This window comes from Mesoplodon bidens (genome assembly GCF_964165515.1).
Source record: "Mesoplodon bidens genome assembly, chromosome: 1".
Lineage (NCBI taxonomy): Eukaryota > Metazoa > Chordata > Mammalia > Artiodactyla > Ziphiidae > Mesoplodon > Mesoplodon bidens.
In genome coordinates, this window is record NC_138176.1 from 203,911,430 (window position 1) to 203,934,818 (window position 23,389).

The 23,389-nt window shown below is 40.2% G+C and overlaps 1 protein-coding gene across 1 annotated transcript in view; it reads right to left on the bottom strand.

Moving 5' to 3' along the window:
- Positions 1–23,389, bottom strand: part of FAM13A (family with sequence similarity 13 member A) — a 329,540-nt gene that overhangs the window by 203,205 nt on the left and 102,946 nt on the right. Inside the window, exon 5 of the mRNA XM_081232918.1 lies at positions 9,556–9,709. Coding sequence (XP_081089044.1) covers positions 9,556–9,709 — 154 coding nt within the window. The remainder of the gene's footprint in view (positions 1–9,555; positions 9,710–23,389) is intronic.

A 23,389-nucleotide genomic window follows, 5' to 3' on the forward strand; every position in this document is an offset into this window, starting at 1 on the left:
CAGGATACAGACACAAGCCTTCTTAGCCTAATATCAGTGCTCTTTCCAGAGCAGCTAAACACTTTAGAAGTATCTGATACCTTTTCTTAGATATGGAAGTCATGAAGTATTAAGTGAATTGTCATGTTTACCAGTTCCATTCAACTAATTTGAAGACATTCATTGTTATTACTTTTATACTATGTAGAAATTATGATCATAGACATATTTTCAGTAATATAATGAGTCCAATTATTAATCAAGGAATTTTCAGTGTCAGGCAATATGTTCACCAGCTTGACAAGCACTAGGCCTGAAATGACATGGTTTCTACAATTTCAATGGATAGAAACCATACTGTGATAGGTTTCTATCAATGACTGATAGAACACCAAATGTATGGGCGGGAGTGGTGGGAAAGAAGTGTGAATAGGTAGGGTGAGTTCAAATCATGGAAAGCCTTGTTTGTCATGCCAAGATTGAGATATAAGGATAGGTGAAGAGGATCCACTGAGGAATTTTGATATGGGAAGTAGTACGTTCATATTTGCATGGCAGGAAGTAACTTAGGCAGTAGAAGATGGAAGATGGTGTCAAGGGCTAGAGTAGAGTCAGGGAAACCAGTAAAAAGGCTACTGTAGTATTCTCCCGAGGCACAATCAATCCCCAAATTTGGCTGATTATTTGAAATTACCAAGGAAGTCTTTTATTAAAAAAATTTTTTTTTTCATCATTAGAATATATTTTGCATTTATATAATAAAATATAGAAGACAATAAAAATAAGTGAGCATTGCTACAAACAACAGAAATAAAATTCATGAGCAATATTCAGCAAAACAAAGCTGACATAAAATGATATACATTGTATGGCTTCTTTTTAAAAAATTCAAAACTGGGCAAAACAAATTTATGGTGAAGATAATGGTCACTTTGGGGGCAGAAAGGAGGGGCCGTGACCAGGAAATGGTATGAGGAAGGCTTCCAAGGTGCTGGGAAAGTTCTGTTTCTTGATCTGAGTAGTGCTTATACTAGTGGGAGTTCACAAAATGCACATAAGTCATAAGTTTATAGTTAAACTTATGACTTATGCACTTTTCTCTGTGTTATAACTTATTAAGAAAGCTAAGACAAAAGCCTTATTTAGTTCACTAAGATCAACAGTTGGCAAAGAATTACTGAATATTATTTTAGACACCTACAAAGTCCAAGGAACTGCCTTAGGTGATCAAAGATTCCAAGTCCATTCCACTATCAAACTTTTTTTTTCATATTAGTCATCCATTTTATACACATCAGTGTATCTATGTCAATCCCAATCGCCCAGTTCATCCCACCACCCCCACCACCCTCTGCTGCTTTCCCCCCTTGGTGTCCATTCGTTTTTTCTCTACTTCTGTGTCTCAATTTCTGCTCGGTAAACGGTTTCATCTGTACCATTTTCTAGATTCCATGTACATGCTTTAATATACAATATTTGTTTTCTCTTTCTGACTTATTTCACTCTGTATGACAGTCTCTAGATCCATCCACGTCTCTACAAATGACCCAATTTCATTCCTTTTTATGGCTGAGTAATATTCCATTGTACATATGTACCACATTTTCTTTATCCATTCATCTGCTGATGGGCACTTAGGTTGCTTCCATGACCTAGCTATTGTAAATACTGCTGCAATGAACATTGGGGTGCATGTGTCTTTTTTTTTTTTTTTGCGGTACACAGGCCTCTCACTGTTGTGGCCTCTCCGTTGTGGAGCGCAGGCTCCGGACACGCAGGCTCAGCAGCCATGGCTCACGGGTCCAGCCACTCCGCGGCATGTGGGATCTTCCCAGACCGGGGCACGAACCTGCATCCCCTGCATCGGGAAGTGGACTCTCAACCACTGCGCCACTAGGGAAGCCCAAAGATGGCAAGTCTTAATCATGGTGATAGAGAAGGAGCCATTGAATTTTGCTAGAAAGTAAATAAGTATGTTGAATCCCACAGGTTTTGGATCGTCGTGTTTTCATTGTCGTTTGTCTCTAGGTACTTTTTGATTTCCTCTTTGATTTCTTCAGTGATCTCTTGGTTATTTAGTAACGTATTGTTTAGCCTCCATGTGTTTTTGTTTTTTACGTTTTTTTCTCTGTCATTCATTTCTAATCTCATAACACTGTGGTCAGAAAAGATGCTTGATATGATTTCAATTTTCTTAAATTTACCGAGGCTTGATATGTGACCGAAGATGTGATCTATCCTGGAGAATGTTCCGTGCACACTTGAGAAGTGTAAGATTCTGTTTGGGGATGGAATGTCCTATAAATATCAATTAAATCTATCTGGTCCATTGTGTCATTTAAAGCTTGTTTCCTTATTAATTTTCTGTTTGCATGATCTGTCCATTGGTGTAAGTGAGGTGTTAAAGTCCCCCACTATTATTGTGTTACTGCTGATTTCCTCTTTTATAGCTGTTAGCATTTGCCTTATATATTGAAGTCCTCCTATGTTGGGTGCATATATATTTATAATTGTTATATCTTCTTCTTGGATTGATCCCTTGATCATTATGTAGTGTCCTTCCTTGTCTTTTGTAACACTCTTTATTTTAAAGTCTATTTTATCTGATATAAGTATTGCTACTCCAGCTTTCTTTTGATTTCCATTTGCATGGAGTATCTTTTTCCATCCCCTCACTTTCAGTCTGTATGTGTCCCTAGGTCTGAAGTGGGTCTCTTGTAGACAGCATATATATGGGTCTCATTTTTGTATCCATTCAGCAAGCCTGTGTCTTTTGGTTGGAGCATTTAATCCATTCACGTTTAAGGTAATTATCGATATGTATGTTCCTATGACCATTTTCTTAATTGTTTTGGGTTTGTTTTTGTAGGTCCTTTTCTTCTCTTGTGTTTCCCACTTAGAGAAGTTCCTTTAGCATTTGTTGTAGAGCTGGTTTGGTAGTGCTGAATTCTCTTAGTTTTTGCTTTTCTGTAAAGCTTTTGATTTCTCCATCGAATCTGAATGAGATCCTTGCTGGGTAGAGTAATCTTGGTTGTAGGTTCTTCCCTTTCATCACTTTAAGTATATCATGCCACTCCCTTCTGGCTTGTAGAGTTTCTGCTGAGAAATCAGGTGTTAACCTTATGGGAGTTCCCTTGTATGTTGTCATTTTTCCCTTGCTGCTTTCAATAATTTTTCTTTGTCTTTATTTTTTGCCAATTTGATTACTTATGTGTCTTGGTGTGTTTTTCCTTGGGTTTATCCGGTATGGGACTTGGGTGGCTATTTCCTTTCCCACGTTAGGGAAGTTTTTGACTATCATCTCTTCAAATATTTTCTCAGGTCCTTTCTCTCTCTGTTCTCCTTCTGGGACCCCTATAATGCGAATGTTGGTGTGTTTAATGTTGTCCCAGAAGTCTCTTAGGCTGTGTTCATTTCTTTTCATTCTTTTTTCTTTATTCTGTTCTGCAGCAGTGAATTCCACCATTCTGTCTTCCAGGTCACTTATCCATTTTTCTGCCTCAGTTATTCTGCTATTGATTCCTTCCAGTGTAGTTTTTTTTCAGTTATTGTATTGTTCATCTCTGTTTGTTTGTTCTTTAATTCTTCTAGGTCTTTGTTAAACATTTCTTGCATCTTCTCAATCTTTGCCTCCATTCTTTTTCCGAGGTCCTGGATCATCTTCACTATCATTATTCTGAATTCTTTTTATGGAAGGTTGCCTATCTCCACTTCATTAAGTTGTTTTTCTAGGGTTTTATCTTGTTTCTTCATCTGATACATAGCCCTCTGCCTTTTCATCTTGTCTCTTTTTCTGTGAATATGGTTTTTGCTCCACAGGCTGCAGGATTGTAGTTCTTCTTTCTTCTGCTGTCTGCCCTCTGGTGGATGAGGCTATCTAAGAGGCTTGTGGAAGTTTCCTGATGGGAGGGAATGGTGGTGGGTAGAGCTGGCTGTTGTTCTGGTGGGCAGAGCTCAGTAAAACTTTAATCCGCTTGTCTGCTGATGGGTGGGGCTGGGTTCCCTCCCTGTTGGTTGTTTGGTTGTTTGACCTGAGGCAACCCAACACTGGAGCCTACCCGGGCTCTTTGGTGGGGCTAATGGTGGACTCTGGGAGGGCTCACACCAAGGTGTACTTCCCAGAACTTCTGCTGCCAGTCTCCTTGTCCCTTGGTGAGCCATGGCTGCACCCTGCTTCTGCAGGAGACCCTCCAACACTAGCAGGTAGGTGTGGTTCAGTCTCCTATGGGGTCACTGCTGCTTCCCCTGGGTCCCCATGTGCACACTACTTTGTGTGTGCCCTCCAAGAGTGAAGCCTTTGTTTCCCCCAGTCCTGCCAAAGTCCTGCAATCAAATCCCGCTAGCCTTCAAAGTCTGATTCCCTAGGAATTCCTCCTCCCATTGTCAGACCCCCAGGTTGGGGAGCCTGAAGTGTGGCTCAGAACCTTTACTCCAGTGGGTGGATTTCTGTGGTATAGGTGTTCTCCAGTTTGTGAGTCACCCACCCAGCGATTATGGGATTTGATTTTATTGTGATAGCACCCCTCCTACCATTTCATTGCAGCTTCTCCTTTGTCTTTGCATGTGGGGTGGATTTTTTGGTGAGTTCCAGTGTCTTCCTGTTGATGACTGTTCAGCAGTTAGTTGTGATTCTGGTGTTCTTGAAAGAGGGAGTGAGAGCATGTCCTTCTACTCCACCATCTTGAACCAATCTCCAAGGAAGCCTTTTAAAATACAGGTTTTGGAGCCCTGCCTTGAGTTTTCTGACTCAGTCTGGGTCACCAGGTGCATGTGATAATGGGCCAGGTGTAGAATTCTCCTGTCTGGATGAGAGGCTATGAGGAAGCACCAGTGAGGGTGGGAGAAATTTATGAGATACTTAAGCAGCAGAATGAACAGGTTTAAGTGATTGATGGACATCAACCTGGAGTGATTGTGTGGATGGACAGGTCACTCATTATGTCCCAGAATTCAAATGGAGCATTCAGATCTTCAAGGGCAAGGAAAGATGATGAGACAAACCACAGGACATACAGGTACAGGTGAGCATTAGGTAGTTAGATATAGACGTAGGGTTTGCCAGGGAGAGCTCTAGACTTAAGGCCTAAGAATGAACTTAGGAAATAATGTTTAATTCTGACTCAGAAGGAAGAGACCTTAAAGGAGATGGAAGAGAGGCCAGATAAATAGCAAGAAGATAAGAACAATTCAAAATTCATTCAAGCATTTCATGGGGAAAGTTTGGCTTGTGGACAGAGTATAAAGGGCCTAAATTCCAAGAAAATAAGTTTTGATTGTATATTGTCAGCAAAAGTGGGGGAGAGCAAAACAATAACAGCAAACGGTTTGCTTACTTAAGTCAAGACTATGCTATGATCAGGTTTGTTTTGAGGGAACATCATTCTATCACTGGTAGAAAGGAGATGGAGAGAGGGTAAGTCTAGAGGTGGGAGAACAGTTTGAAATTGTGTGGCTGTAATAAGGGCCTAATCTAAAGCATTGGGGGGTGGGGTGGACACAAGACACCCATTTCAAGAGCGATATCTAAGGCAGAATGGTAAAGGAGGAGGAGTAAAGGGCAAACTAAGGCTTCCAGTTTGGCAGACCGGTGGCCGGCAAACTAAGGTTGGAGCGGGTAGAATGTAGACAAAGTTTTGGTGATGATGTTGTGAGCGTGAGCAATTTCAGGCACCATATGGTTTTTCATGGGTAGTGAGAAATATGGCTCTATTGCTCTTCTGATAGGTTGAGGCTAGGAGTTATGATTTAGAAGTCATCAGCAGTATGGGAAATGAAGTAAAAGACAGTCACCCAGGCAGATACATATTTAGTGAGAATAAGTGACAACCAGTGGTGATTGTCAGGAGAGGGTGAACACAGTACTCAGAATCAGATCTCATGCTACGAATGCTGCCTGATCTACACCAAGTGCAGGGAGACATACATTCTTTATTCTAAATATTACTCAGTATACTCAGTGAATCAATCTGCAGTTTCTTGTTTTATTTTGTTTTTTGTTTTTTTGGCAATCACATCACACTGACATTTCATACTGTGTTAGAAGTTAACTAAAATCATGCATATTTTAATTGAACTATTATCAATTCATTTTGGTCTCCTCTTGACCATGAACCTAAGTAGAGGACTTTCCAATTATACTGATTCCATCAGACGTGATGTTTTTGTTGCAAGAAACAGACTACTGCACTAAAAGTAGTTTATCTTATGATGACATTTATTTCCCTCTCATAACTATAAGCCCAGAGGTATGTGTGTTGAGGGTTGGCTCAGCAAATGAGCAACGATGAGGAACTGAGTCTTTTTCCTCCTTTAGCTGCCAACCTCAGTGTGTCAGCGGTACATTGATCAAGGGCAAAAGGTGATGGTGGCAGTGTCCTGCATTCTGCTTTCATATAAGAACATCTGAAAGCAGGATGGGAGCAGGGGCATGTTGACCCAGAGGCCTACTCTCTTTCTTTTTTATTAAAATTTAAATAGTAATTTACATACAGTAAAATGCATAAATTTTAGGTGTACAGTTGAAAGAGTTTCGACAAATGCATACACCCATATAACCCACTTCCCTATTGAGAACATATTCATCACCCCAGAGGGCTCCCTGGGGTACTTTCTTCATCAGTCATCACCACTGCTGCCACCCCGAACTCCACCCAGAGGCAACCACAGCTCTAATCTCTTAAATCCTTCTCTTTTTGGTAATCAGGAATGAAAAGATTTCCCAGAGCCCTCTGCCTCCAGCACACTTTCCCTTACATCTCCTTGGCCCGAACTGTGTCACAGCCGACCTTTAAGTCAATCACGGACTAAAGAGGATAGTATTATAGACCATTTATGACTCATCCATCTGTTGGGGCCCATCTGACCTAAGCACACTGCTGCAGACCCAAATAAAACTGGGTTTTGGGGGGTTTTTTTACAGCAAGAAAGAATAGGGAAAGGGTTATACACACACACACACACCCAAAATGGTCTACATATCCAGCCATCCAGTATCTGACCTATTCTTCCAGCTTTATTTCACTCACAAAAGTGCTAAGTATGTGCTAGTGCAAGCCAATGATTAAAATACTGAGAATGACACAAACAAATGTAGAGACCTCCCCTGAACTGAACAGCAATCTATGTTCCAACACTCTGGTCAAAGTTCTTCATCCTGGTCCAAATGCAACCAAATCTGTATTTGTCTGGGTCCCCAATTTTCATTTAGCCCACAAGGGTATCATGAGAATGTCATCCAACACTTTGGCTCCTACACTGGGGCACAGAGAGGTGTGTCAGTGGATAGGTTTAGTACTTTTTCCCTTTAAAAGCCCTTTTCTCTGTCTCAGTACGTTTTATGAGCCTCAGATTATTCTCAGCTCAGATATTTCGAGTCTCTGTCACTGTAGTGTATTTATCACTTGTTCTGTGCCTGTTTACTCTTTTTGTATACATCCTTCTAAAAGCTGAGCTCACGAGAATGCCTTGTTTTTCTTAGCTGCTCTTCCATTCTTCCTATTTTTCAGTATGTTAATGATATCATTGTGAACCTCCCAATCCCTTTTCAATCCAGCTTCCTTCTGGCTTATCTCTAATGTTTCTAAGATCTTAGGAATTTTAGAAAAATCTGCTTTCTAAACAATGTCCAGGTTTACATATCTAACCATGGCTAGCACATTCTTTATTGTTATGGACCTTAAAATGGCCCTGGTACATCCCATTAATTTCCATAACTTCCATTCCATCCTTATTGGTTATAATTAGGTCCAGAAAACCATGCTTCCTTGTTGCATTATTTACCATCTCAGAGGTAAGACTATCAGCAAGATCAGTAAAAAACTGCATTAAATATTCTGCTTTAACAGAATGATGCTTCAGAGTATAGACATGGAGTTTCCAATGATGACATTTATCTGCCTCTAGGCCAGACTTGAAACTTGCATTAGGAGAGTAGCAGTCATATTCATCCACCTAAGATATCTATATTTGACTCCCTCAGTGTTTTCAGTTTATGTATCTTGTACTCTCATGCTTAAACCTAGTAGCTCAAGGATTTCTATGCAGGGCACTCTTCCAAAGATCTCAACAGGTGTTACTTTATTTGTACAGCATGTAAGCTCCTGTTGGTGTATTCTAGTGATTATTTGTATCTCAGCAAGTTTGTCTTGCTTAGGAAATAATATTTATCTATTTTCATTCTATTTTAGGTTTACCATATTATCTTATCAGCCCTAGTTAAAAGGTGTATGTGTTAAAAAGTGTTTATCCATGATACAGCTGAAACAAAGTCAGTCACTTTTTAATATTTTAAAAAGAGACCCTTTGCAAAGCACTATAGGAGTCAGATAAACATATTTTAAGGTAGATTTTTCTATTTAGAAAATTATTTTAATTTTTCATAGAAAAATGGATACAAGTTATTTTGTTTTAATATTCTCTTGTGAATCACTGATATTTTCTCAGCTACCACATTACCTCCACTTTATGCTACACTTGATATTCTCCAAAGTAGCTCATTTTATCTGAGCATTGTTCTTCCTTTTCCTCAGATTTCAGTTTAAAGTTCTCTTTATCAGGTTAGCAAGATTCTTGTCAAATGCATTCCTCTCATACGTAAGCTATCCCCTATACGAAGTGTTGTATTCGCACATGAGCCCTAGTTAAGAAAACCTCATTTCGGTCTTTTTTTGCTGTTTTGGTTGGGTGCTACATGATACCGCTTACCTTTCATTTCTTCTTCAAAGTCATGCCTCAACTGGAAGAAGAAATGAAAATAGCCCTTCAGTGCCCAAACCAAGTGCTATATGAATCAACAAGAGTATAGTGTGGTCTGTAAATGTGATAAGTCTCAGGAAACCTCCTGAGGGAACCTCCCATATCAGTTCCAACAAAATTTACCTCAATATGAATGAGAAAGAAATAAGATGCCTTCCCTCTAGTCCCTACCTGAAGGACTTGGTTTGGATGTTTATCCTCTGACTCTTAGTTGTAAATCTTTAGAGAACTACGTGCATTAACCTACTGTGTAAAAGATATGTTATAAATTATCAGCCAATGATAAAAAGATTTAGATAGTATTGTCAAGATTCCTTTATAGGTTTTAAAACTAGTCTCCTTTACTGGTGACAGTTACCAAGGACCTCATATATGGGACTTACAGTCTCAAGTTGAACTTGGAAGTGTGCCAGGAACAAGAGAGACAAAGAGACATATTAATACTGTCTTCAGGAATCCACAGTCTACTTGGTAAGCTAACACTTCTGGACACAGACCTAAGCACGTATCCCTGCTATTAACACCAGGCTTCCATAAAGAGGTGGTGCACCCAATTGACCATACCTCTGGGCTCATGTAAGTGCTTTTGAGATGATTTTACAGCAGTAAGGAAACATCAATCCACAATTATTCTCCAATCTTAGAAGTATATATATCAGTTTAACAAACACTTGATACAAAGAATAGATTTCATAAAAAGAATTCAACGTAGGAATAATAATCTGAAGGTATATCCATAAGAAATTTTTATAACAGATAATGATTAAATATCTTCCATTAAAAATACAGCAATACTGAAAATTAAACACCAAAGTTACTTACTTTTACTATGATAAGCCTCGCTAGGTTTTCACACCTCTGGTTATCATTTTCTACATACTCCACTTCAAACAGGGTGTTATAATTTTCTAATATTTTAGCCATTATCTTGTTGCAGAGGTCTTGCTCTTTCATGCCTTCAAGCCCAGGAGACACACTAGAAATAAGGGGAAAAAATTGAGAGGAATTACTTTGTAAAAACACAAGTGCCAGCACAGGTGACTCAGGCTTATACTTTGACCTTTCCTGAATGATTGATCAGCCTTCTTATAAATACAAATGGGATTTTAAATAAATTCTATGGTGACACAGGATGTTGTTGGGACAACTGGCAAGTTCCAAAGATCTGAATTAATAACTTGTGCTGAATAAGAAAAGTACATGTTGTTCAGGAAGAGGGTACAGGTTAACATGCGTGCAATCGATAATGCTTTATACATATTAGAAATTGCTACACATAAAGTAACATTTATAAAAAAGTAAAAGCTAAAGAGAGACCTTCAAGAGTGCAGAGGAGTAAGATGGGGAGATCACCTTCCTCCCCAAAAATACATCAGAAATACATCTACATGTGGAATAACTCCTACAGAACACCTACTGAACGCTGGAAGAAGACCTCAGACCTCCCCAAAGGCAAGAAACTCCCCAAGTACCTGGGTAGGGCAAAAGAAAAAAGAATAAACAGAGACAAAAGAATAGGGACGGGACCTGCACCAGTGGGAGGGAGCCGTGAAGGAGGAAAGGTTTCCACACACTAGGAGCCCCTTTGTGGGCGGAGACTGCAGGTGGCGGAGGGGGGAAGCTTCGGAGCCGCAGAGGAGAGCATAGCCACAGGGGTGCGGAGGGCAAAGCGGAGAGATTTCCGCACAGAGGATCGGTGCCGACCGGCACTCACCAGCCCGAGAGGCTTGTCTGCTCAGCCGCCGGGGCGGGTGGGGCTGGGAGCTGAGGCTCAGGCTTCGGTCGGATCCCAGGGAGAGGACTGGGGTTGGTGGCGTGAACACAGCCTGAAGGGGGCTAGTGCACCACGGCTGGCCGGGAGGGAGTCCAGAAAAAAGTCTGGAGCTGCCGAAGAGGCAAGAGACTTTTTCTTCCCTCTTTGTTTCCTGGTGCACGAGGAGAGGGGATTAAGAGCGCTGCTTAAAGGAGCTCCAAAGACGGGCGTGAGCCGCGACTAACAGTGCGGACCCCAGAGAGGGGCGTGGGACGCTGGGGCTGCTGCTGCCGCCAAGAGGCCTGTGTGCGAGTGCAGGTCACTGTCCACACCTCCCCTCCTGGAAGCCTGTGCAGCCCGCCACTGCCAGGGTCCCGGGATCCAGGGACAACTTCCCCGGGGGAACGCACGGCAAGCCTCAGGCTGGTGCAACGTCACGCCGGCCTCTGCCACCGCAGGCTCGCCCCGCATCCGCACCCCTCCCTCCCCCTAGCCTAAGTGAGCCAGAGCCCCTGAAGCAGCTGCTCCTTTAACCCCGTCCTGTCTGAGTGAAGAACAGACGCCCTCCAGTGACCTATATGCAGAGGAAGGGTCAAATCCGAAGTTGAACCCCAGGAGCTGTGCGAACAAAGAAAGGGAAATATCTCCCAGCAGCCTTAGAAGCAGCGGATTAAATCTCCACCATAAACTTGATGTGCCCTGCATCTGTGGAATACCTGAATAGACAACGAATCATCCCAAATTCAGGAGGTGGACGTAGGGAGCAACTGTAGACTTGGGGTTTGCTTTTGGCACCTAATTTGTTTCTGGTCTTACGTCTATCTTACTTTAGTATTTAGAGTTTATTATCATTGGTAGATTTGGTTATTGATTTGGGTGCTCTCTTCCTTTTTTTCTTTTTATATATATATATTATTAACTATTTCTCTTTTTGTGAGTGTGTATGTGTATGCTTCTTTGTGTAATTTTGTCTGTATAGCTTTGCTTTTACTATTTGTCCTAGGGTTCTGTCTGTCCTTTTTCTTTACTTTTTTTTAGTAGAGTTTTTAGTGCTTGTTATCATTGGTGGATTTGTTTTTTGGTTTGGTGGCTCTCTACTTTCTTTGTTTCCTTTTCTACTTTAAAAAAATTTTTATTTTTAATAATATTTATTTTTCTTTTAATAACTATTGTTTTTCTTTCTTTCTTTCCTTTTTCCTCCCTTTTCTTCTGAGCCATGTGGCTGACAGGGTCTTCAGCTGGGTGTCAGGCCTGTGCCTCTGAGTTGGGAGAGCTGAGTTCAGGACACTGGTCCACCAGAGACCTCCCAGCCCCATGTAATGTCAATCAGTGAAAGCTCTCCCAGAGATATCCAGCTCAACACTAAGACCCAGCTCCACTCAACGACCAGCAAGCTACAATGCTAGACACCCTATGCCAAACAACAAGCAAGACAGCAACCTAACCCCACCCATTAGCACAGAGGTTGCCTAAAATCATAATAAGGTCACAGACACCCCAAAACACACCACCGGACATGGTCCTTCCCACCAGAAAGACAAGATCCAGCCTCATCCACCAGAACACAGGCACCAGTCCCCTCCACCAGGAAGCCTACACAACCCACCGAAAAACCTTAGCCACTGGGGGGAGACACCAAAAATAACGGGAACTACAAGCTTGCAACCTGCAAAAAGGAGACCACAAACACAGTAAGTGAAGCAAAATGAGAACACAGAGAAACACACAGCTGATGAAGGAACAAGGTAAAACCCCATCAGACCAAACAAATGAAGAGGATACAGGCAGTCTACCTGAAAATGAATTCAGAGTAATGATAGTAAAGATGATGCAAAATATTGGAAATAGAATGGAGAAAATACAAGAAACATTTAACAAGGGCCTAGAAGAGCTAAAGAGCAAACAAACAATGATGAACAACACAATAAATTAAACTAAAAATTCTCTAGAAGGAATCAATAGCAGAATAACTGAGGCAGAAGAACGGATAAATGCCCTGGAAGATAAAATAGTGGAAATAACTACCGCAGAGCAGAATGAAGAAAAAAGAATGAAAAGAATTGAGGGCAGTCTCAGAGACCTCTGGGACAACACTGAGCACACCAACATTCAAATTATAGGGGTCCCAGAAGAAGAAAAGAAAAAGGGACAGAAAATATTTGAAGAAATTATAGTTGAAAACTTCCCTAATATGGGAAAGGAAATAGTCAATCAGGTCCAGGAAGTGCAGAGAGTCCCATACAGGATAAATCCAAGGAGAAACATGCCAAGACACATATTAACCAAACTATCAAAAATTTAATATGAAGAAAAAATATTAAAAGCAGCAAGGGATAAACAATAAATAACATACAAGGGAATTGCCGTAAGGTTAACAGCTGATCTTCCAGCAGAAACTCTGCAAGCCAGAAGGGAGTGGCAGGACATTTAAAGTGATGAAAAGGGAAAACCTGCAACCAAGATTACTCTACCCAGCAAGGATCTCATTCAGATTTGATGGAGAAATTTAAACCTTTACAGACAAGCACAAGCTAAGAGAATTCAGCACCACCAAACCAGCTTTAAAACAAATGCTAAAGGAACTTCTCTAGGTAGGAAACACAAGAGAAGGAAAAGGCCTACTATGACAAACCCAAAACAATTAAGAAAATGGTAACAGGAACAAACATATCGATAACCACCTTAAATGTAAATGGATTAAATGCTCCAACCAAAAGACACAGACTGGCTGCATGGATACAAAAACAAGACCCGTATATATGCTGTCTATAAGAGACCCACTTCAGACCTAGGGACACATACAGACTGAAAGTGAGGGGATGGAAAAAAGATATTCTATGCAAATGGAAATCAAAAGAAAGCTGGAGTAGCAATTCTCATATCAGACAAAATGGACTTTAAAATAAAGACTATACAAGAGAAAAAGAAGGACATTACATAATGATCAAAGGATCAATCCAAGAAGATGATATAACAATTTTAAATAGTCATGCACCCAACATAGGAGTACCTCAATACATAAGGTAAATGCTAACAGCCATAAAAGGGGAAATCGACAGTAACACAATCATAGAAGGGGACTTTAACACCCCATTTTCACCAATGGACAGATCATCCAAAATGAAAATAAATAAGGAGACACAAGCTTTAAATGATACACTAAACAAGATGGACTTTGGTATTTATAGGACATTCCAACCAGAAACAACAGAATACACTTTCTTCTCAAGTGCGCATGGAACATTCTCCAGGGTAGATCATATCTTGGGTCACAAATCAAGCCTTGGTAAATTTAAAAAATTGAAATCTTATCAAATATCTTTTCTGACCACAACACTATGAGACTAGATACCAGTAACAGGAAAAAGTCTGTAAAAAAATACAAACACATGGAGGCTAAACAATACGCTACTAAATAACCAAGAGATCACTGAATAAATCACAGAGAAAATCAAAAAATACCTAGAAACAAATGACAATGAAAACGTGATGACCCAAAACCTAGGGGATGCAGCAAAAGCAATTCTAAGAGGGAAGTTTATAGCAATACAATCCTACCTCAAGAAACAAACATCTCAAATTAACAACCTAGGGCTTCCCTGGTGGCACAGTGTTTGAGAGTCCGCCTGCCGATGCAGGGGACACGGGTTCGTGCCCCGGTCCGGGAAGATCCCACATGCCGCGGAGCGGCTGGGCGCGTGGGCCATGGCCGCTGAGCCTGCGCGTCCGGAGCCTGTGCTTGGCAACGGGAGAGGCCACAACAGTGAGAGGCCCGCGTACCGCAAAAAAAAAAAAAAAAAAAAAAAAAAAAAAAATTAACAACCTAACATTACACCTAAAGCAATTAGAGAAAGAAGAACTAAAACACCCCAAAGTTAGCAGAAAGAAAGAAATCATAAAGATCAGATCGAAAATAAATGAAGGAAACAACAGCAAAGATGAATAATACTAAAAGCTGGTTCTTTAAGATAAACAAAGGTGAGAAATCTTTAGCCAGACTCATCAAGAAAAAATGGAGAAGACTGAAATCAATAGAATTAGAAGTGAAGAAGGTGAAGTAACAACTGGCAATGCAGAAATACAAAGGATCATGAGAAATTCCTACAAGCAACTATATGCCAATAAAATGGACAACCTGGAAGAAATGGACAAATTCTTAGAAACGTACAACCTTCTGAGACTGAACAAGGAAGATGTAGAAAATGTAAACAGACCAATCACAAGCACTGAAATTGAGACCGTGATTAAAAATCTTCCAACAAACAAAAGCCCCGGACCAGATGGCTTCACAGGCGAATTCTATCAAACATTTAGAGAAGAGCTAACACCTATACTTCTCAAACTTTTCCAAAACATAGCAGAGGGAGGAACACTGCCAAACTCATTCTACGAGGCCACCATCACCCTGATACCAAAACCAAACAAAGATGTCACAAAGAAAGAAAACTACAGGCCAATATCACTGATGAACATAGATGCAAAAATTCTCAACAAAATACTAGCAAACAGAATCCAACAGCACATTACAAGGATCATATACCATGGTCAAGTGGGGTTTACCCCACGAATGCAAGAATTCTTCAATACACGCAAATTAATCAATGTGATAAATCATATTAACAAACTGAAGGAGAAAAACCATATGATCATCTCAATAGATGCAGTAAAAGCTTTTGACAAAATTCAACACCCATTTATGATGAAAACACTCCACAAAGTAGCCATAGAGGGAACTTACTTCAACATAATAAAGGCCATACATGACAAACCCACAGCCAACATTGCTCTCAATGGTGAAAAACTGAAACCATTGCCTCTAATATCAGGAAGATGACAAGGTTGCCCACTCTCACCACTACTATTCAACATAGTTTTGGAAGTTTTAGCCACAGCGATCAGAGAAGAAAAAGAAACAAAAGGAATCCAAATCAGAAAAGAAGAAGTAAAGCTGTCACTGTTTGCAGATGACATGATACTATACATAGAGAATCCTAAAGATGCTACAAGCAAACTACTTGAGCTAATCAATGAATTTGGTAAAGTAGCAGGATACATTAATGCACAGAAATCTCTTGCATTCTTATACACTAATGATAAAAAATCTGAAGGAGAAGTTAAGGAAACACTCCCATTTACTACTGCAACAAAAAGAATAAAATACCTAGGAATAAACCTACCTAAGGAGACAAAAGACCTGTATGTAGAAAACTAAAAGACGCTGATGAAAGAAATTAAAGATGCTACAAACAGATGGAGAGATATACCATGTTCTTGAATTGGAAGAATCAACATTGTGAAAATGTCTATATGACCCAAAGCAATCTACAGATTCAATGCAATCCCTATCAAACTACAAATGGCATTATTATTCACAAAACTAGAACAAAAATTTCACAATTTGTATGGAAACACAAAAGACCCCAAATAGCTAAAGCAATCTTGAGGAAGAAAAACGGAGATGGAGCAATCAGGCTCCCAGACTTCAGACTATACTACAAAGCAACAGTCATCAAGACAGTATGGTACTGGCACAAAAACAGAAATATAGATCAATGGAACAGGAGAGAAAGCCCAGAGATAAACCCACACACATATGGTCACCTCATCTTTGATTAAGGAGGCAAGAATATACAATGGAGAAAAGACTGCCTCTTCAATAAGTGGTGCTGGGAAAACTGGACAGCTACATGTAAAAGAATGAAATTAGAACACTCCCTAACACCATACAAAAAAACAAACTCAAAATGGGTTAAAGACCTAAATGTAAGGCCAGACACTATCAAACTCTTAGAGGAAAACATAGGCAGAACACTCTGACATACATCACAGCAAGATCCTTTTTGACCCACCTCCCAGAGTAATGGAAATAAAAACAAAAATAAACAAATGGGACCTAATGAAACTTAAAAGCTTTTGCACAGCAAAGGAAAACATAAACAAGACAAAAAGACAACCCTCAGACTGGGAGAAAATATTTGCAAATGAAGCAACTGACAAAGGATTAATCTCCAAAATTTATAAGCAACTCATACAGCACAATATCAAAAAAACCAAACAATCCAATCCAAAAATTGGCAGAAGGCCAAAAGACATTTCTCCAAAGAACATATACAGATTGCCAACAAACACATGAAATGATGCTCAACATCGTTAATGAGTAGAGAAATGCAAATCAAAACTACAATGAGGTATCACCTCACACCAGTCAGAATGGCCATCATCAAAAAATCTCCCAACAATAAATGCTGGAGAGGGTGTGGAGAAATGGGAAGCCTCTTGCACTGTTGGTGAGAACGTAAATTGATACAGCCACTATGGAGAACAGTATGGAGGTTCCTTAAAAAACTAAAAATAGAACTACCATACGAACCAGCAATCCCACTACTGGGCATATACCGTGAGAAAACCATAAGTCAAAAGGAGTCATGGACCACAATGTTCATTGCAGCTCTATTTACAACAGCCAGGACATGGAAGCAACCTAAGTGTCCATCGACAGATGAATGGATAAAGAAGATGTGGCACATATATACAATGGAATATTACTCAGCCATAAAAAGAAACGAAATTGAATTATTTGTAGTGAGGTAGATGGACCTAGGGTCTGTCATACGGAGTGAAGTAAGTCAGAAACAGAAAAACAAATACCGTATGCTAACACATATATATGGAATCTAAGGAAAAAAAAAGGTTCTGAAGAACCTAGGGGCAGGACAGGAATAAAGACGCAGATGTAGAGAATGGACTTGAGGACACAGGGACAGGGAAGGGTAAACTGGGATGAAGTGAGAGAGTGGCATGGACATATATACACTACCAACTGTAAAATAGATAGCTAGTGGGAAGCAATTTGATATCACAGGGAGATCAGCTCGGTGCTTTGTGACCACCTAGAGGGGTGGGATAGAGTGGGTGGGAGGGAGACGCAAGATAGAGGAGATATGGGGATATATATATATATGTATAGCTGATTTACTTTGTTATAAAGCAGAAACTAACACACCATTGTAAAGCAATTATACTCCAATAAAGATGTTAAAGAAAAAGAAAGAAAATGCTAGAAAGAACAAGTGTTATCACAAAAAAAATGAGTGTTTTACCATGACAGAAATACTCAGTTACACAAATAACAGCAACACAGTCTTTATTTAAAGATTTCTTAGATAATGCACAAAAGGCACACAACCTGAAGGAAAAGAAATAATTCTGGGAAAAAGTGCCGAGAACTGTTGAAGATTATGTACATTGAAGATGCATTATACTATTCTCTCTTCTTTGGGGTATGTTTAAAAGTTTCCATAATTTAAAAAAAAGGTATAAAAAGCTTCTGAATGCAGAAGACACTCTATATAAGGTAGAAAGACAAGCTATAGATTGGAAGAAAAGAAATATCTCTTCAGTAACACGGACAACTGACATAGCATTAGTAATCAGAGTATCTAAAGTATTTTTACTAATCAATAAGAAACTGAGTAATTTTCTTATCTTTGTTTCTTTTTTAAAAAAAGAGACAAAAGACAAATTGAAAAACTCAGAAGAAACCACTTGGACAGTCAAGAATCTTATGAAAAGATACTTAATCTGACTGAGTAATCAGTGAAATGCATTAAAAAAGCAACAATGATGTAGCAATTAATATCCATCTGTATTCATTTCCTATGGCTGATGCAACAAAACTGTGACAAATTGGGTGGCTTGAAACAGAAATTTATTCTATCACAGTTCTGGAGGCCAGAAGAGTAACAGCAGTGTTACCAGACAGAAATTAAAGTGAGCAAGGCCATACACTCCACAGAGGCTCAAGGGGGAGATTATGGCTACAGCATTACTTGGCTGTGGCTGCATCACTTCAATCTTCAATCAAGGCCGACATCTTAAACTTCTCTCTACTCCATGTTCACATGGCCTTCTCCTCTGTGTACATGTCCAGTCCCCTCCTGCCCCCTTCCTATAAGAATACATGTGATTGCATTTGGTACCCACTCAAATAATCTAAGACAATCCTTTTATCTGAAGATCTCTATCTTAATTACAACTGTAAAGTCCCCCTTTTTCACCAAATAGGGTAATATTTACAGTTTCCAAGGATTATAACTTGGTATCTCTGGGGGACATTGTTCACCCTACTATACCATCTTTGGGGTACATATCCTAAGGTGACTCCGAATGAGTCACACTCCTGTACTCACCTCGGGGGTAGGCAGAATCTGTGACTTGCCTCTGATCAAGAGAATATGGCAAAGGTTCTATGATGTCACTCCCATGACTGAGTCTTATATAATGGAACATAATCTCACAGACTGGAGTGAGGATACTGCTGCTGGTCTTGATGAAATAAGCTGCCATGTTCGGAGAGGACCCATGAGACTGCCACATGGCAGGGGACTAATGTGTACCTGAGGCCTCTAGGTCACAGCCAGTAAGAAGCTGGGGTCCTTATGCAGCTGCAAGGAAATGAGTCTACCGACAACTCTCATGAGCTTGAGAGCAGATTCTGTTCCAAACTTGAGCCTCCTTATGAAAATGCAGCCCAGCTGTTACCTTGATTTCAGCTTTGTAAGACCAGAGACAGAGGACCCAGTTAAGTTGTGCCTGGACACCTGAGCCATGGAGAGCATGAGATAGCAACCTTTTGTTGTTTTAAGGCACTACATTTGTGGTGAGCTGTTACACAACAAATTGAAAACTAATACAGAGTTTGGTATCTGGAAGTGGGTTACTGCTCTAACAAATATCTAAAATGTGGGAATGTCTTTGGAACTGGATAGTGAGAGGAGACAGGAAGAATTCGGGTAGCATGACAGAGAAAGCCTAAAATGCCTTCAACAGATTTTTAGTTGACATCTGGATTTTAAGGACACCACTGGTGGACTTCCCCGGCAGTCCAGTGGTCAAGAATCCACGCTTTCACTGCAGGGGGCATGGATTCGATCCCTGGTCGGGGAACTAAGATCCTGCATGCCGTGCAGTGTGCCTCCTGCCCCCCCACCCCCGAAAAAAAAGGACATGGCTGGTGAGAGCTCAGAAGTGCTAGCCCGGCAGTAATAAGGAAGGGGTGAGGTCAAACCAGAGTATGTCTTATCTTACAGAAGTAAAATAATAGGCAATGAGAGAAGTAGTAACACGCACTAGACAAACTTAGGTTGAGACCCAGAGCGTGAATCTTAGAACTCTTTTGTGTTCTGTTTACCGATGACTCAGAAAAAGATGAATTATGGCCTCCTGGGTCTTCATGTGGAAACAGAGGATAGGTCTCAGTAAATAACGATTTTTAAATAGAACAAAGAATGCAGGAACAAATGACTTATCAGGAAGGAGAAGTAACCACAGCAAAGATAATAAATCAGTCATAATGACTCCCAGGTTCTGTTCCAAAGGTACAGATCAGCCTAAAGCACATTCTTTTTTTTTTTTTTTACTTTTTGGCCTCAACCAGGGATTGAACCCACACTCCCCTACAGTGGAAGGTACCTGGATTTTGTCAACCTAGAGTGACCTTTGCCTCATTTTAAAGCTAAAATCTCCACCCCAAGGGTGGGGGATCGCCACTATTTCTGAACCTGCAACTGTGTTTGAGCATGTTGTCACACTGTGCAAGCCCATCTGGAACTCCATCTCTACATGGAATATCACACTTGCCCCTTCATGAATATGCATGCACCCATAGCTTAAACTTCCCTGATCCTGCGGTGCTGGGAGACAAGGCTTTGAGAGCTATCTCCCTGTCTCCTTACTTGTCACAAGGAATAAATGCTTCTGCTTTAATCAAAAGTACTCGGTGTGTTCATGTGGCTAAGCACCCCAAGTGATGGACACACTGGGCCCAGTAACAGAAGAAAATAAGAAACACGTTATTGAAAACTGGCGGAAGGGAGATCCTTGCTTTGTTGGCAGAAAGCTTAGTGAAATTGTATCCTGCATGACGTGGGAAGCAGCATGTGTAAGCAACAAGCTTGTATATACAGTGCAAAAAATTTCCAAGCAATATTTTGAAAGTACCACCTGATTTCTCCTTGCCACTTATGGTAAAAGCTGAGAGTGAAACAGAGACAGACAGAGAGAGAGAGACAGAGGAAAGGAGAGGGAAGAGAGAGGGAGGGAGAGAGGGAGAGGGAGGGAAGGGGAGAGAGAGGGAGAAACTGAGGTTAAAACTTAAGTAAAAAGGAAATAGGATTTGATTTAAAAGTTAACTCTACAGATGGCAAAAGACACTGAAATTAAGAGATTCACTGTCAGGAAAGCAAGCTCCATAGAAAAGGTTGAGACTGTGATGATATAACCTTTTGCTAATATACACTACCAAACGTAACACAGATAGCTAGTGGGAAGCAGCCGCATAGCACAGGGAGATCAGCTTGGTGCTTTGTGACCACCTAGAGGGGTGGGATAGGGAGGGTGGGAGGGAGACACAAGAGGGAAGAGATATGGGAACATATGTATATATATAACTGATTCACTTTGTTATAAAGCAGAAACTAACACACCATTGTAAAGCAATTATACTCCAATAAAGATGTAAAAAAAAAAAAAAAACTCAGAAAGATCAAAACCTCAGACTATTCAGTTAGACAAAGGTCCCTTTCAGGTGATTAAGGGTGTGCCTCACAGATCCTTTCAATTAAACCAGAGAGCCTCTAGGAACTTAAAGGCACTGCCCATCAGCCATTTTAGAACGAGTCTGAAATAGAGAAAGGATTATCTTGGAAAGATCTGGGGGGATGTGTCTTTTTTTCTACTGGAGTGAATCCCAGTGAAATTCACAGAAGACTAGTAAGTTTTTGAGAAATTTATTTCAGCAGAGACACTGACAACTTGGAATGAAAGGGACAAAAAGGGTACAAAATGAAAGGAGGCCATTAGATTTCCAAAATTCTATTGGCAGGAAGCAGGCTGATAAAGCTACTCAGCTGCAAATGTGCTGCCTTTCATCAAAAATGAAGGATGACTCAGAGGGCAGAACCAAGAACCAAGAGGGTGAAGTTGAAAAGCATGGAGAAGTATTCCCAGGCTTTGAAACCTAGTCAACAGATTTGCAACATTTGCTGGGCTGGATATCAGAAATGTCATTAGCCAGTGACTTTATTTTTTTTATCTTGAATTTCTTCTTGTTTGAACCAGAACATCTATTGTTGTTATCCTGTTTGTTCCATCAATATATGTTAGGTGTGTTGCAGCAAATAACTTCTCTTTAGTTTCACCCTCTAAGGATGCCTTTCTCAACCACAGAATAACAACCATTTTTGAGATGTTGCCAGCTATCTGTTGTAACAAAGTAGACACTTCTGCCTTATTTTGAAACTAAATTAGATTCAAGGTATTCTATATAATACGTTAACTCTCAATCATTTTTATTACAGTATGTTTCTTTAGTCAGATGTAAGGATAAAACTTCAGTTAAGGAATGCGTGGATCCTATCACTTAAGACCTTTTGCATCAATTCTGCAGCAGGCTGCTGGAAATAGCTGTGGCAATTATAACTTTCTGCCATAGGGTTATTTCCATTCATAAAAGCTTGTCAATTTTAAATTTACCACTTTTTAGGTATCCAAGACAAAACAAATGAGAAACAATGTAAGGAGACGATTCTGTGAAGATAGTGGAGTAGGAAGCACCAGACATCTGTCCCCCTACCTAGATAACAATTACACCAGCAGAATTTGTCTGATTAAGTATTTTGGAACTCAGTAACACCCAGGGAAGGCTCAGACAGTAAGCCGTGATTAATTGTGGTCAATTTTAGCTCTTAGCACAGTAGCCACTCATCCCCCACCCCAGCCATGTGGCAGGAAGCTATTCTCTGGTTCCTTGAGCAGCTTGCACACAGCTTGTGGGAGCCAGCATAAGCAAAAAGGACCCTGTCTTTCAAATATTGGGGAGTTGTGCTCTGAACGCTGACTGCTGCTTCTGAGGTGCAAAAAGGTGGGCAGCCATTGCTGCTGCATCTCCCTCCCTTGTTGAAAGCCCCTCCCTCTTAGCTGAAGTGACTTCTTGGGGATTTAAAGGGCTGACACCCTTTTTTATGCCACTTTGATTTTTTTCCTTTTTCCTCTTTTGGTAGTCAGACATTCAAGACTAGGACATTCAAAAACAACTGCATATATGGGGAAAATTAGAAAGTGACTGTGCATGTCCAGGGAAAGGCTCAAAAAAGACCTGAGAAGACCTTAAGCTCATACTTAAGGCTGATGTTGGTATAAAAACAGTCTACAACAATCAAAATCAAAAACCAAAACCAAAACCAAAACCAATCAACAAAAACATTAAAAACAGCATACCCCAGGCAAGGAGGAAAATCTGATTTCCAGAGTTACTACATTATTAGATTTACATGTCTTTTGTTCAACAAAAAAATCACAAGGCATACAGAGACAGGAAAATATGGCTCATTCAGGGAAAAAATAAATCAACAGAAACTGTCCTAGAAAAAGATTTGATGGAAGATATACTAGATAAAGCCTTTAAAACAACTGTCTTAAAGATGCTCAAAGAACTAAAGGAAGATGTCGAAAAGTCAAGAAAATAATGTGTGAACAAAATGGAAGTATCAATAAAGAGAAAGAAAACCCAAAAAGGAAGCCAAAAGAAATCCTGGAGATGAAAAGTACAGTAACTGCAATGAGAAATTCACTGGAAGGATTCAAAGACAGATTTCAGCAGGCAGAAGAAAGAATCAGTGAACATGAAGATAGGACAGTGGAAATTGAGTCTGAGGAAAAGGAAGAAAAAAAGATCTAAGAAAAGCAAACAGAACCTGTGGGACACCAGCAAGTACCAACCTACACATCATAAGAGTCCCAGAAGGAGAAGAGAAAGAGAAAAGGGCAGAGAAAATATCTGAAGAAATAATTAATGAAAACTTCAAGATGAAAGAGATGAGTATGAATATCCAAGAAGCTCAAAGG